We start from the raw sequence: 15,503 nt of genomic DNA, 5'->3' as shown, positions 1-15,503 counted from the left end.
AACTCACACTGTCCGTTGGGGACAACAACAGTTCTTACAGACACTTTTCCTTGAGGACTTTGATAATTAACTGTATAATAATAATAACTGCAATACCATCAAAAGAGTAACTTGTATCTGGATCCTTTCCTGCTTCTTATACATTGTCTCAACACTGGAACTGAGGGCCACCTCATTGCAGATCTCTGCAGAGGTCACAGTGAGTGCTGACCCCTAAGTGACCTTTGTGCAATTAGTTGCAACATTTGCTAGCCTACAGACTTCAGCATGAGGCCTGTGGGCCCAAAAAGCTAGTCAACTTGGCAACTTACATTTGCACACTTTACTCAAAACAGAAAAAGGCTACATCCAAATAGCTTGCCAAACTTCTGAATTTATGTACTAATGAGAGCAGGGGCAGATCAAGGGGGGTACAGTGGTGTAATTGCATCCCCCCCTTTGATCCTTGGTCCACCCAAGTTTAAAACCAACTGTCTGGCAATGACAGCAGCATTTCTGTTCAGGCAGCAGTGAGGGAGTCAAGTGACTTCTTATCTCTTTACAATCTTACTGGTTCTTTTTAATCTCTTTATTCCACAGGTGTTAATGACCCTCTATCATTCTTAATGGTGTCAATGTTCCACTAATCAATCTATTCTTTCTTCTACAATTATGCTGTCTGTTAGCTGCTCTGGTAATGTAGCACCTACTTCACAGCCCTGAAAACTGTTTTTAACTCTAGCTAAACACATAACTTAGATGCGGAAACATTAACTCAGGTGAGCATGAACTCAGGTGTGGAGATAGCTTTCAGTGAAGTTTTGGATGCACTGTCAAGATGTTCAAGAAGAAAGCTAGATATTGCTTTATTAATCTGAAAAAGAGATGTACATTTAATTCTAATGACGACAGAAGTAATTAAACAATGTTTTGGGGGGGTGGGGCCTAATTTGTTGTATTTTTATACATAATATATGATATAGCAAATTAACACACATTCCAATTAAGTTATATTTGTTTTTGCTTTGATCTTAAACTGAGTAATATAGCCTTAGGCCCCTAGCTTTTTAGTAAACCTTCTAGTTTCCTTTTAGTTGGAAAAAAATGTATGATGTGCTATATGCAATGATGTACTACACCATCTGCACCTCCACCGTTTTCAAAATCCTAGATCCCCCACTAGGGAATGAGGGTATGCAAAAAAGGAACACAACACATAGAGTTATAGTAACATACACAGCCATAGTAGAATATATATAACAAGCAGGGTTAGATGTATACTTGCAAAGCACTTGACAGTGAGTAATCAATGCTGCTAGAAATACAGGCTTGTTTTAGCTGAAAAGGGGAAGGATGATATAATTGGTTTCTGTTCAGTGGTCTGTTATGCTGTGAAGAACGAAATAGTCATAGCTGCTATAGCTGTGCTGTTGCTATGAAAGCACAATTATTTTTAATTAGAAAAATGTTTATGATACTCCAACAAATATTCTTTACTCATCAAGTAGTCTAATCAGTGGGACTTAGCTGCATAAGGCAAGCCAGAGTCTGCCCTTATGTATAAACTTGGCCATTGTTTCATGTTGACCAGGGAAGCAGTCTTGTGCTTGCAGCAGAAATAGGTAGGAAGGAAGTCCTTGATGGTATGACTAGATCTTTCTGGGATCATTTAAAATCCCTTTCAGAGACAATTTTCAAAACACAGGTGCCTAAAATTAGGGCCCCTAAGTGTTAAGTGCTTGCAGCTGTCACAAAAGCCAGGGGATGGTAGGTGCCAGTTCCTTAGGATCAGGCTTTATATATATGGGCATATCTAGGTGAATGGAAGTGGAGTAGGACCTCTCAAGAGTGTTCCAAGCCCATGTCTTATTGTAGGCTGCAAATGTGGTCAGTAACTGAAAAACCACAACAGGGCCACATTGCAGGCATAGGATGTGCCTCAGTTATGGATTACATGTACTTCATCTTCTACATCTCAAAGTGCTCAATGTACAGTCAAATAAGCAGTAGCCAGGGGAAATAGAATAAAATCTGTTAGGCAAGACCGCTAATATCAGTTTTTCTGAGGTGCTCGGGCATTGGAGGGTTCCCAACCAGCCTCTTGCCTGCTTTTGCTTTTGGTGGGTGTTGAAACTGCTTGGGTCGGGGTGCTCTGAGGCAGTTGCCTACAACAAGCCTCCTGGAGCTCAGGTGTGACACAGAAAGAAAAACTAAAATTCATGTTCAGTGCCATAGCAAGGGGGGGGGAACAAGACAAAAGCCTCGGGTGCCAAAGTGAAGGTCACCAACAGGCACTGCCCAGCTGGGGCAGGGCATGGGATGGAGCCACCAGAGGCTTGTTTGGGGGAGCATGGGGATGGGGGAAGGGTGGCTCCTGCTGCTGTGTGCACTTCCAGGCAAGCATAGGGGAGGGGTGGTGTGCCCCCTGGATCTGTGTGCAGGGCAAGGGTGGGCTGCTGCTGTGGGCTTGTCCTTGGCACCAAGCTTCGTTGCTATGCCACTGTTAGTGCTGTGTGCCAAAAGCCCAGATAGGTTTACTGTCTTTTAGGACAGTAGCTAGCAGGTCTGCATAGCAATCAGCCAGGCTCAGCAAAACTGCCCAGGCAATGCTAAATTATGCATTGGATGCACAGGCTCCCCCACCCCACCCACAAGTTGCTACAAAAGGGCAAGGCTTACAACCCCTATATTTATAGCCTAAATGCCCCCACTGTGGGCCAGCTGTTATTGATCTCTCTCTATTTGTCCCTTTTTACTAGTCTTTTTGCCAAGGCCAGGCACCTGCAGCTCAGTCCTTGCCAACTGCAGGTCCCTCCTTCTGTTTGGGCACTCTCTAAACTCACTCTCTGCTGAGGCTGGGTTTTTCTAGTTCACCCTCTTACTGAATTTGAGTATTTTCAGCCTGCTGAGGACAACCCACCTCTTGTTATCTCTACTTCAGTGAATTGTAACTTTTATTCCCCAATTTGTTCAGCTATTGTTTCTTACTTTGAATTAGCCTTTTCCCTCACAGGCAGATAAGGTTCTTTGGGGAAATGTGATATCTTTTATTAAACCAACTAAATAGTTGAAAAAAATGTTCTTTGCAAGCTTTCAGGCACAAACACCCTTCTTCAGGCATAGGGAGAGTCTGCTGGTGAATTGTGTGCTCTCCTGGTTAGAATAAAAGCCAATATGCAAAATGCAGGTCAGTGAAAATGCAAATGAGAAGCACTGAGAATCAAAGAGAATGAGAGACAATAAGTGTGAGACAGGTAGGTGGAGGGGAAGGGGAAATGTTGAACTGGTGATAGAATGTAGCTGGTAAAATGCAGGCAAGTTACCTGGGGTTATCAGATGTCAGGCAGGTTGTAATGTGCCATAAATCCAATGTCTATATTTAGCCCGTGATTTTTTTTTTGTATCCAGTAGATTTATGAAGTGAAGTTTGTAGGCTTATCTATAAAAGATGTTTTGTAGATTCCTTCTGAGGATTAGAACTGAGAGATTTGAGAGAGAGTGATTGTCTTGTGAGACGTGTGCCCTCATGGGTAATTGGGTATTTTGTCTTTGATAGATTTTCGGTGTGCATTCATTCTGGTATTCAGTTGTTTGGTTTCTCCTGAATATTTTCCATCAGGGTATTTAGTGCACTGGATGAGATATATTACATTTCTGGAGGTGCAGGTGTAAGATCCAGGAATGGTGATGGCTCTGTTTTAAGGTGTAGTTATTATGGGGATGTGTTGGCAGGTTTTACGTTTCTTGTCCCAGCATGGTCTGAATCGATTCGGTGTGTTTGGGGCCATAGGAAATTTGCTTCTGGTGATGAGGTTGGCTAGGGTCGGTGCTTGTTTAAAGGCTAGGATGGGTGGCTCTGGGAAGATCTCTTTAAGAATTGGGTCTTCTTCTAGTATGGGTTGCAACTGTTTGTGGATTCTCCATACAGGTTCCAGGAAAGGATGGTATGTCATAATAAGTAATGGTGTGTGATTCATGGGGATTTTCTTTTTGTAGTGCAGCAATTCTTTACATGGTATCTGGATGGCTTTTTCAAAAGTATGATCTATCTCTCTGGAGGAGTGTTCTTGTTGAGTGAAAACCGTTTTGAGATTTGCAAGGTGACAATCACAGGTATTCTCAGTGCAAATTAGGTGGTATCAGAAGGTTTGGCTGTATGTTACAGCTTTCTTTGTGTGTTTAGTGTGATTGCTGGTTCTGTGTAGATATGTATGTTGGTCCATGGGTTTCTTGTATATGGTGATTCATATTCTGCCATTCTGGATATTGTTCATAGTGTCCAAAAAGGAAATCTCAAACTTGCACGTCTAGAAATGTAATACCTCTCATTCAGTGCACTAAATACCCTGATGGAAAATATGTAGGAGAAACCAAACAACTGCATACCAGAATGAACAGACACCGAAAATCTATCAAAGACAAAAATACCCAATTAACTGTCGGTGCATAGTTTTCACAAGACAACCACTCTCTCTCCAATCCCTCAGTTCTAATCCTCAAAGGGAATCTGTAGAATGCCTTTCATAGATGAACCTACAAATTTCACTTCATAAATCTACTGGATAGAAAAAAATCATGAGCTAAATATAGACACTGGATTTATGGCACATTACAACCTGCCTGCCATCTGATAACCCCAAATAACCTGCCTGCATTTTACCAGCTACATTCTATAGCCAGTTCAACATGCCCCCTTTCCCCCCTCACCTACCTGTCTCATACCTATTGTCTCTCATTCTCTCTGAGCCTCACTGCCTTGTATTTGCATTTTCACAGACAGACCTGCATGTTGCATATTGGCTTCTGTTCTACCCAGGAGAGCACACAATCACCAGCAGGCTCTCTATATGCCTGAAGAAGGGTGTTTGTGCCCAAAAGCTTGCAAAGAACAATTTTTCCAACTATTTAGTTGGTCTAATAAAAGATATCACATCTACCCAAAGAACCTTGTTTGCCTTATGTCCTTAAACCAACACAGCTACAACCAACAACTCTTTCTCTCACTGCATCTTTTGTCAGGCAACCCAGAGGTCAGTGAAGCCCATTACTCCCAAGGTCCTTTGTAGTGTCTTAGCTTAACTATAGTTTAGCATAACTATAACTTAGCATAACCAAAATCCCTATATGAGTAAGCCAGGGGAGAATAATTGCTTTCCAAAAAGCACTAAGAGTAGTTAAAAAATATTTGTTTTAGTAGCATGACATTTTATTTTTCATTAAGAAGACCTGATTAAGCTACTGTGACTGAAGAGAATGAAGACCTTGGCACTTGTTTCTGGGTGACTGCAGAGTGAGCCTTGGCAGACATGACAAGTAGCCTAGTCAGCAGAAGCCAATTTAGAGCAAAAGGCCTGAAAGGAACTATTTTATAAAAGGCTTTGCAATAGGTAATCCAGATATACTATATCATAGGTTTATTTGACAATTGTTAGCAGTCATGTAACAGGGCCCGGCTCTGTTACTATGGGTGTGGAGGAGCTTGAACAGCCCTGCACCCTAAAAGCAATCCCCCACACCCATCCCAGAGCTGGAGGGACTCACCAGAGGTTGAGGACACTGGTCCAGGGATGCAGAGAGCCTCCCGGTAAAGGAGCTAACTGAGGTTGGGGAATGAGAAAGAGCCAGCCACGTGAATCAGCAGGGGGTGGAAATAAGAGATGCTGAAAGCAGCTTCTGGGGTGGCTGCACCAGCAGAGAATGAGGTTGCCTGGAGCCTAGGGTTAACTGAGGATAAGCAGCCATGAACAAGGCTTCTTTTTTGTTTGTACAAGCCCTGCAGGCTCAAAGCCTCTGAAAGATAAGACGCTATGGGCAAGTGAAACCTGGGCAAAACCTAGCAAGCCAGAGGCATGAAACCAGCAAAAAAGCTAAGTGTCGGTTTATTTGTTTTACTGTTTGTTTCTTTTGCATCTCTTACAAGCCCAGGGTGGTGGTTTTGCTATATACTAACTTGGCTGCAGCAGAAGCCGGGACCCTGAACAGTGTGTCCCCTTTGCTAAGGCCAGCGATAGAAGTGGTCGGCTCAGAGTGCCTGACCAAACATGCCTAGCTCTGCTCTGCCCAGAAGGTAGAGTAACATAACAGTGTACAAGTACTAACTGATGTAACTGAATGCATTAGAATGTAGTTTTGCTATAGTGAATATGTATGTGTTAAGTTTCCTAACTAAGTTGTAAAAGTAAAGGAACTTTGTCAGTAAAAATCATAAGCCAAGAAGAAAAGGAAACCCAACAGTAGCAAAGAGCATTATTCCAAGGGGGTGACGGAAGGAGATAAGAAGTCCTCCCTTTCAAAACTGTAATTTTCACAAAGGCATTAGTCACAGCTAATTAACCTCCTCCCAGCTTATAAGAAAATGGCTTCAGTCCAGTTCCTAAAAGTTTTAGTGAAACAAAGACATTTGAATAAACCAGTCAGAATGCTTATAAATCTAGAGTGTAAACAAGGGAAAATTGGAGAACTCAACAAATTCAAGACAACCTGATGTGCGTTGTGCCATCCTCCTTAGGGTTCGAATTATGAGGGGTTTTGGAGGGGAGTTGAGCCCCCCCCCATAAGACACTAAGCAGTTCAGGCAGCAGCAGTAGCTCCTTCTGGCTGCCACTGCTGCAGACTCCCCAAAAGTCAGAATGTGATTCAAACCCTGATCCTCCTCTTTACTGAATTTCCCCCAGTTAATATAGGTGCAAATTTGTATCACACCCCTCAAATAGTTAGATAAGGTATTGGAATAAGTTCTTAACCTTTTGCTTTAGGGTGTAAACAAAAAAAGGTCAGGCTATAGAGAGGTCTCTTGCTTCTTTTCTGACTGGTGTAGCAGTAATACCCTACCAGCTAAGAATGGAGGAAGATTGGGAAGGATAATAATTAAGGGAGGTGTACCAGTTTCCTAACTTTGTGTCTAAGAAGGGTAATCAAATCACTAAAGACTCTGTAGCTGTATGTTTAAGTTTGCAAAAGGATTCATGGTCATAGATGAACTGTAATTTTCTCTCTCAAAAGGCCAAATATTCACAACTTTGTGGTAACCCAATGATCTTGTAAGGTCCCTTCCAGCCCCTGACATCTATGAAACCCTATTTCTTACCTAACTTCCCCAGGATGAACTTTTCTTGTGTTGTCCTGGAGGATAACAAGACTTTCTGCATGGATTATGAGCTGATAGCTAAGAGAATAATCAAACCACTGACATCTTGTGCTTTTGAGAAGGAAACTACTAACTGGAGTCTGAGAGGATTATTCAACCTCATTCCTCTTTGTGACTTTGATGTAGGCTGGACCAGCTGCTGTACCCGTTTGCCGTTTTTTAAAAAGTAAGGGGGAAGAGCAGAGGCTTTGGGGCTTAGGTATGGGCATGAATTCCCTTAGCTTTCACCCCACTGCCTTCCCAAGCCCTAGGGTAAGGTTGCATTGTGCAACCATGAGGTTTAGTGCACAGAGATGATATTTTCATATAGGACCAAGCAGCCAGTCAGAACACGGCTCTGGTCAGCCCAGATGTACCAGATGTCAGACATGCCCTTGGTTTCATGTTGACTGAGACTGGATTACACACTTCCTTCAATCCTCCATTTAAAGCAAAAGGGGCATGAGTAAACGGTTTCATCTACATAAGCTAGCTTGGCCAAGGATGTGTCACAGAGATGTGTAAAACACCCTGCCTGTGCCTGCTTATGAGCCTGAGCAAGTGGTCAAATAATCACTTCTGATTGTTTTTTTAATAGCATCTGAAATAGATAAGTTTCCTTTCATTTGCCCATTATTCTTACTTACTAGAAAGTAGAAACATAACACTACTAAAGAATAAATGTCATATTAAAGATATGCTGCTGTATACATGTCAGATTCAGCCTTTGACAGGTACAGAGGAGCCCAGTCACTCTAAGAAAGGCCATGTCTATGCAGAGTTGATTTGTGCCCCAGCAAGCCCCACTTTGCAGTTCATCTTATATTAGGGTTTTCCCCTTGCATAACTACAATACAGTTAACACCTTCCTGCCCATCTCCCTGGTCTGAATAAATCCTCAAGCCCTCTAGCTAGTCGGTGTCAGCAGCTAGAGTCTAGAAGATGGAACAACTGGGAACACACCCAGAAATAACACACACCTGCAAACAGCAGTTTGAGCTGGTACAATTGATGTGCTGGGACTCTATCTCCACTAGAGAACAGCACCAAGGCAGTTATATCCGTACAGCTGATGTAAATGCTGGCAAAGCCAAAGATGCAGGCTTAACAAGGGAACTGCCCACTCACATAAGAAATCACCTCCGTTCAGAATCAAAGGTGACAGTGGGACCCAGACTGCAGGTGTTTCCTTTCCTTCGTGTGACATCTTCTCATTCTGATGGATTGTCATGCTAGAACATACCCTTTTCTCTAATCTTCTTTCAGTGAACCATAGAACCACCTTACCTGAGAATACTCTGCAACTTGGAATCAGTGGTTCAAGACTAGGTTCCTTCTTAGGCACAGTAGCTCAATCAGAAATCACCAGGTAAAATTCTGGACCCAGTGGTACAGCAGGTCAGAAGAGATTAATATAAAAATCCCTTCCGACCATAAGCTGTATGAATTTATAAATTTCTGCTCTTGGTGTATGACCTTGGGCCACCAATCAATGCCTCTTGTGACAACAGTGGGGGTCAACCTTTTTTGTCAGGAGTACCACAGATTAGCCCTACACCCTCCCCAAGTGCCACCCTGATTCCTTTCCTCTGCTTGATCTGATGCTCTGCTTTCTACCACCATGTTGATTGTTCCCTTTCTGATCTACCACATGCCACACAAAGAGGTCACAAGTTGGCCACCCCTGTTCTACACCATCTGTAAGATGGGAATCAAAAGACTTCCATACCTTCCAGGGGAGTCCTGAGGCTATATTTATGTACATATTCATTAATAGTTACAAAGGACTTTGGGTAGAGGCGACTGAAAACCCTACCATCATAATAACTTTGTAAATAGAAACAGCCATGGTGGCTGGTGCCAGGAGCTGACTCCACAGCCATACCTCTGCTTTGGGAAGAAGTGTGGGTTCAACAGCCTTCTAGCAGCAATTATAGCTATTTTGTGCTGATGCCAGGGCTTTGACTAATAATCAAACAGGGGCAGAGGTGCTTGCCCCTACTTTTATTTTCCCAAAAAAAACACAGGTTTTGTTGATCATTAACAGCACCAGCCCTATCAGAAGGTCCCAGTGGTGCACAGGAGCTGCCTTCCCCTGTTCCCCACTACTGATCTCAACTCATTACAACCCCAAAAGAGCTTGGAGGGAGATGGCTTTTCCCAGAAAGAAGTCTCTTCTCGTTTTAGCAGGTGTACTGTTGCTCAGCTCAGCATATACAGGTAAGGCAAGGATGGGGGACACTCAAACACCAAAGCTGCAGGGCAAAGAATGTGGGAGGATTTGCAGGGGCCAGTTCTGGCTTCGAATTTAACCAGCTTGAGTCCCTTAGGCAACCTGTTCCCTTCAGCAATGAGTCTGAAGTCCATTTAAAGGGATCCCTGCTGCAGCCAAGTCCCATTTCAGTGAGGCCAGCAATTGAAAGCGCTCCCTTTCTTACCCCACATATCAATCCAGAAGCGTAGGTGGGTCTGCTGACTTGACTTTACAAATTTTTCATGCCTGCTTGCTGCACGGAGGCAGTGATGGCAAAGACAAGTAACCTTAGCCTCCTGCATCAGCAGGTTCTGTCTTGGAAACAGAATATGCTTGATCTGGAATCACAGAGAAAAAAGATAAACATGGGATCCAGCCACCCCTTCCCCCTCCATCATTCAAAAATTATTCTCTTAGCTAACATTTCACAGACTAACATTCCAGGTCACCTGTTTCTGCTTCTTCAGTGTAACTCCTGCCCCTCCCTCATTCACTTTGCCCACTTGTTAATTACGGACTGCACAGTGCTGTCAAAATTTGCCTTATCTAATTTGGCTTGTCCACTCAGTACCATTGATCAGGTGCACTCTTTCTGACTGGGACTAAATGGGACCCCAGGACACACTTCACCTCTCTCCATCCCCAGGGGCTGAGTAAAGTCTGAACAGACTTTAGGGAGAGGGACACATCCTGTAGTGGGCACCTTGGGTCCTGAGAGATCTGCTTTTCAATTCTGTGCGCTCGCTCTTAAACTACATTCCTTCCAGAATGGCTGCAAATGTACCTCAGTGACTAGGGAACTAGTTAATGAGTTGTATAGACAGGAAGAGGCTGTTTTCATTATAAACATGGCTTCAAGGTTGTTTCACTTTCTCCAGTCTAGAGGTGAAAAGGGATCTGTTTTCAGATTTATCCCTGTTATTCCTGAAAAATAGTTTCATAATTTTCTAGGCTAGAAGAGATGATTAAATCAACTACTTTGTGCTCCTATCTATCACAGGCTATTAGAATGGACCCAGGTACTCTTGGGTTGAGAACAATAATTTGTATTTGCTTGAAGCAGATCTTCCAAAAAAGGCACCCAGTAGTGATCTGAAAATGGTGTGCAAGGGAGAATCCACCCCTTTCATCATCATTTATTCCATAGTTAATCACCATCTCTGGTAAAACTCTGTGCCTTAATTCTAACTCAGATTTGTACAGCCATTACTTCTTGCTGTGCCCTACTCTGCTAAAACAAAAGAGCGTCTGGGTGCTCTCAACATTTCTTCCCTGTGAAGGTGCTCAGACTTTCTAGTGAGGTTATTTCATCAACAGTGATATTGTATTTGTTTCCAGACTCATTGAATTGTGGCATAGGTCAAAACTGGTCAGGATAGAGTAGATAGAATTGGTCAGGATTCCCACAGATGACTTTTTGAGATCTGTCAGCTACCTGGTTCCCTATCCATTTAATCTGTGTTTTATTGCTATTGGATAGGGCTGGTGTGTGTGAGCTGGATACAAAAAAACCCCACAGTATTTTCCATAAAACCATGTTGACTGGTATGATATTGTTGTTCTTTTAATAGTAACAGTTGCCTTCACTTCCCACTGAACCAAGGTGGGCTTCTATTTCAAGTTGCTTTCTTTCTGGGTTTTGAGGAATCTGAAAGAGCTCCCACTTTACAGTTTACATTTTCCTCTCTAAACTTTTTCTCCTAATCAGTATCATTTATAATTTTCCTCAGCTCTGGGAAACTGGCCCACTTGATATACCACCCAGTACTGATAAGGTTGAGAGCATTTGAGGAAAGCTCATGTATCTACCAAAAATAAAATGAGACAGGATGTCTGAATGTGTGAAGCTACCAAGAGACTAAATGAAACTGTGGCTTTTCCAAAGCAGATAAAGCCAAGCCACTTCTATGGCTGTCAGGTCTGGTCTTGCCTTCTCTGCTGCTCCTACCACTGTTGGCACAGTGAGCCAATGTAACTTTCCTTCAGAGAAAAGATGGGAGGAAGGCTACCAGCACAACCAAGCAGTGCCTTCTCTAAACCTCCCTCTCCACCCTCCCATCCCCTCCCCTCTTCCTCTGCTTCTTTTCACTGGGCGCACACAGGCTGGACAGTTTGGGGGGGGTTCTCTCTCTCTCTCTCTCTTTCTAGGGAATGAAACCAATATCTCAAGACTGCCCTGCTCTGACTTCCAGACTGCCAGCTTCCTCCGGGGCATGAACCTCAAGATCCGATTCCTTCTTTTCCCCTCCTCAAACCCCAGCTGTGGGCAGCTGATTTCTATTAGTGATGACAGGAACTCCAGCTTCAACACTAGCCTGGACACCAAGATATTAATCCATGGCTTCAGGTGAGAGCACACAAAGAAGGCACTCTGGGTTCAAGCTGTTTCAGTCACTGATCCCTCTTTCCCCCTGTTATACCTCAACAGTATGAGCAGACAGGGTGCTCGGGCTGCTTGTCTTAAGCAAGGAGATGGTTTCCATTGTTTGTATCGGTAGAGCTGAGCCATGTCCATTTGAGCATTTAAAGTTCAGTAAAAAAGGTGGTCAGCTTTTCTAATTCCAGCCAAGCAGGGGGGAACTATCGATAAACATGTTACTTACCTTCCTTCCTCCCCCATTATGTTAGCAGAAAAGTAGATCTCGGCAAAATTCTTCAAATTTCAATTAACACTTTAAATGTTCTATCTGTTAAAGTGAAATTGAAGAACAGTTTTAAAAATGTAATCTTCTCTCTGGTTTTGGACAAGCTCCACTCATGAAGAATCCTTGCTTTTGCAAGATTCTCCTTCCTGTCTCAATTCTGGCCTTTCAGCCCCTGGGATGAGTTAACTTACTGGAAATCCTACCAAGCCCACCTTTCTTCTTTCTGTCCTAGAGACACATGGGCATGAACCATGGCTTTTATATTACAGTCACTTGACAGTAATATCATCCATCTTGTCAGTCTTTTTTTTTTTTTAAAGCAAAATTTAGCTTTAAATATGTGAGATACAGTAGAGGGTCAATTATCCATGCTGAGGCCAAAACATGTTCATAAAGTCAAATAATTCAGCTAATAAAACATATATTACATAAACATTAATTTCTATAGTTCCATATTTATGTAGATAGAATTCTGTATCATAGAGAGAGATCAACTGATCAATCAATCATAAAAAATATTGATTATTTCAATTGTTTTCCTCATTCCCTAAAGTAATTCTTTTTGTTTTAATCACCATGCCTGTCACATCTCACATACTTTGTAGGCTGGCAGCATGTTCTACATTCAGATAACTGAACAGTTTCATAATTGGTGTCTAAATAAGTGACTCAGGTCAGGTACTTATTGTACTCAGGTCATGAAGCATTATAACATAACATAAATTACAGGTATAGGCCAGTATATTGTCATGTTAAGAAAGAGGAGAAATTGCAACACAGAGGTTAAGTCATTTGCTTCATGGCTCCTAACAAAAGTTTCCTATGTGGCAGGAAATTCTCTCTGTGCATAGCTAGTGATCAGCACAAGCACCGCAGCATTTCATAGATTTCATAGACATTAGGGCTGGAAGGGACCTCAAAAGATCATCAGGTCCAGCCCCCTGCCCAAGGGGCAGGAAGTCAGCTAGGGTCAAAGGATCCCAGCATGATAAGCATCCAAATGTTTCTTAAAAGTGTCTGGAGTAGGTGCTTGCACCACCTCTGTTCCAGGCCTTGGGGGTTCAGGAAACCTCCGAGGTCGGCTGTAACAGCAGCTACTATTCTGGGTCACGTCACTTTCTAGTTTCTGTTTGAATAATAGGTGTTGGAGTTTCTAATGAAACTGCTGTGAAATAAAGCTGGGGGGAATGTCTTGGCAGAAAACAAAACTTTCACCAAAGCTGTTTAGCTGGAGGAATTTGAGGCACCCCATCAGGGAGAGACCTATTTTGGAAGGTGTCTAACATGCTTATTTCTGATGGTTCACCAGAGCTTTGGGTACAAAGCCATCCTGGATCAATGGGTTTATCAGCACCTTACACCGCGCAGCCCGAGTGAACGTGATTGCAGTGGACTGGGTCTATGGAGCAACCGCAGCTTACCCCACTGCTGTGGAAAATGTCACCAAACTGGCCCTGGAGATCTTTCATTTGATTAAAAAATTGCTGGTAGGTGTAAATGCGGTTCTAGGTTGGAGGCCATGGCAAGAGGCAGAAGCCAAACTAACACACAGCAGTCCGGACAGCCATTTCTATCCTAACCTCCTCAGGAAACAGTCAGTCGGGCACTCTTTTTTAAAGAGCTAAGCTCACTACAGATTCTCCTTCTCAGCCCAGCCCCAGAGATGCTGTCATCTTCCTCGCACTCCTGAGGTTTTTTTTAATATAATAAGATAACATCTGCTGTGTCAGCCCATCATTACGCGAGGTCAAGACACTAAGGAGTCTGTCTTTACCCCAATTCCATTCCATTGCCTATTCTACACTATAGTGGTGTCCCATGCTGCACTGTATAGCACTGTTTTACTACACTGCACCATACCATGCATACTGCAAAGCAATGCACTAAGCAGTGAAGTACCCTCACTTATTGCAATCACAAGACTTGATTCTCCATGGTTTTCCCCTTGTTCCCTCACCTTCATGTGTGAAGAACAGCTGTAAGACACCTACCAAATCCAAACAGACAGGACTTTGTATCCTATTGTGTTCTTCCTGTCTTGTTGTTCTGTATTGCCACAATGGGATGCACCATATTTGTGGCAGCCCATTGTATTTCACTGGGTCATATAGTATTGTGCTTCATACTGTCCCTTAGTCAGCAAACACAAACTCATGCTTGTGTCCTATTAAAGATAAGGCAATCTAATCTAGGAAGATGAAACCAATAAAATAGTGAGGATCGTATCAGCCTGGGACCTAAAAGACAGTAAAACAAAGAGAAATACCTTACCTTTTCTATTCCTGTGGATGGGGCTTCCACATGGTGGGGGCATGCAGCTCACCTGGGAGACTTTGAGGGATGTGCTCCTGTTTAAAGGCATCTGGGAGGTGAGAACATCAGACCTGGTCATGAGCCGGGGGGTGGGGGAAGGAAGGAGGAAGGCTGGCAGCTCTCGTGCAGAATATTTGTGTCTGCTCTGAAAGCACTAGACCATGGAGAATCACTGTGAACTTTTTGGTTACCCACTCTCTTCCCTGATATAGGCAGCACAGCCTGGAGTCAGTGCACTGGAGTGGGAGCTAGGAGACCCAGGAAAGTCTCCTGACTTTCCCCCTGACCCAGGAGTCAGGGGGAAAGCCAGGTTTTCCTGGCTTTCCCCCTGACTTGTATTAATTATATTACCATCCATTCTCAGGAACTCGGAGCATCAGAAACATCAATCCACCTGATTGGGGTGAGCCTTGGAGCACACGTTGGGGGCCTGGTGGGGCAGTTCTATGAAGGACGGCTGGGAAGGATTACAGGTACTGAAATGCCGAGTCCCAGTTTCTCCAACATCCCCAAGTGATAGAGAGAGCAAGAAGAGTGTGTGAAAGATGATGTGAAGGGATTGACAATGGCCCTTGGGCTGAGAATGAGTGTATTAGACACATCTTAGTCTCGTGGGCTCCTTCTCTGCTATGGAAGAATTCAGCAATGCCTTTCCTTGGAAAAATGGCAAACGACACTTTGGCCGCGGGATTCTGCTTGCAGGGCTCACAGGTGCAGACCCTATGACATTCCCACGCAGTACCATGCAATAGAATTCACTCCACTTACTGTGAGGGAGTCAGTGCAGCCACTGCACTGTGAGTTCCTGGAGATCTAGACTGCAGAAGACTCAAAACCGTAGTGCCCGGAAAGAGTTGTGTATGTCCAGAGCAGGGCTGAGGGAGTGTGTGTAAGACTGAAAACACACAGAGCTGAATTATAAAGATAGTGCTTGGGCATCACTATCATTGCAGTCTGAGCCATCTGAAGGGAGTGCTGGCTCCGCTGGGCAGCTTACCTGGACCTGAGAACCATAAAACCTCACATCTAACAGTTCTTGCTACCCACCTTCTTGCATAAGTTTCCAATGTACAGAGATTGGAACAGATCCTTCTGATATATCCGTATGCTAAAGTCTTCAAGAGAGAGAGAGCACAGTATCTATGACTCACTTCAGGAACCACTTGCTTTACACTCAGAGGTACAA

At 43.4% G+C, this 15,503-nt stretch overlaps 1 protein-coding gene across 3 annotated transcripts in view; it reads left to right on the top strand.

Moving 5' to 3' along the window:
- The first annotated feature begins 4,901 nt into the window (after positions 1 to 4,901).
- PLA1A (phospholipase A1 member A) overlaps positions 4,902 to 15,503 on the top strand; it is a 25,417-nt gene continuing 14,815 nt past the window's right edge. For 2 of the 3 annotated variants that reach the window (XM_025192823.1, XM_014526196.2), the window contains exons 1-4: positions 4,902 to 9,325; positions 11,508 to 11,706; positions 13,314 to 13,491; positions 14,682 to 14,790. In XM_025192823.1, the coding sequence (XP_025048608.1) occupies positions 9,256 to 9,325; positions 11,508 to 11,706; positions 13,314 to 13,491; positions 14,682 to 14,790 (556 nt within the window). In that variant the 5' untranslated portion in view covers positions 4,902 to 9,255. The remainder of the gene's footprint in view (positions 9,326 to 11,507; positions 11,707 to 13,313; positions 13,492 to 14,681; positions 14,791 to 15,503) is intronic. The other variant, XM_014526195.2, reaches the window with a different exon arrangement.

The sequence above is a fragment of the Alligator sinensis genome, unplaced genomic scaffold (genome assembly GCF_000455745.1).
Source record: "Alligator sinensis unplaced genomic scaffold, ASM45574v1 scaffold1190_1, whole genome shotgun sequence".
NCBI classification, from domain to species: Eukaryota; Metazoa; Chordata; order Crocodylia; family Alligatoridae; genus Alligator; species Alligator sinensis.
This window is presented reverse-complemented; position numbering and strand designations above follow the sequence as displayed.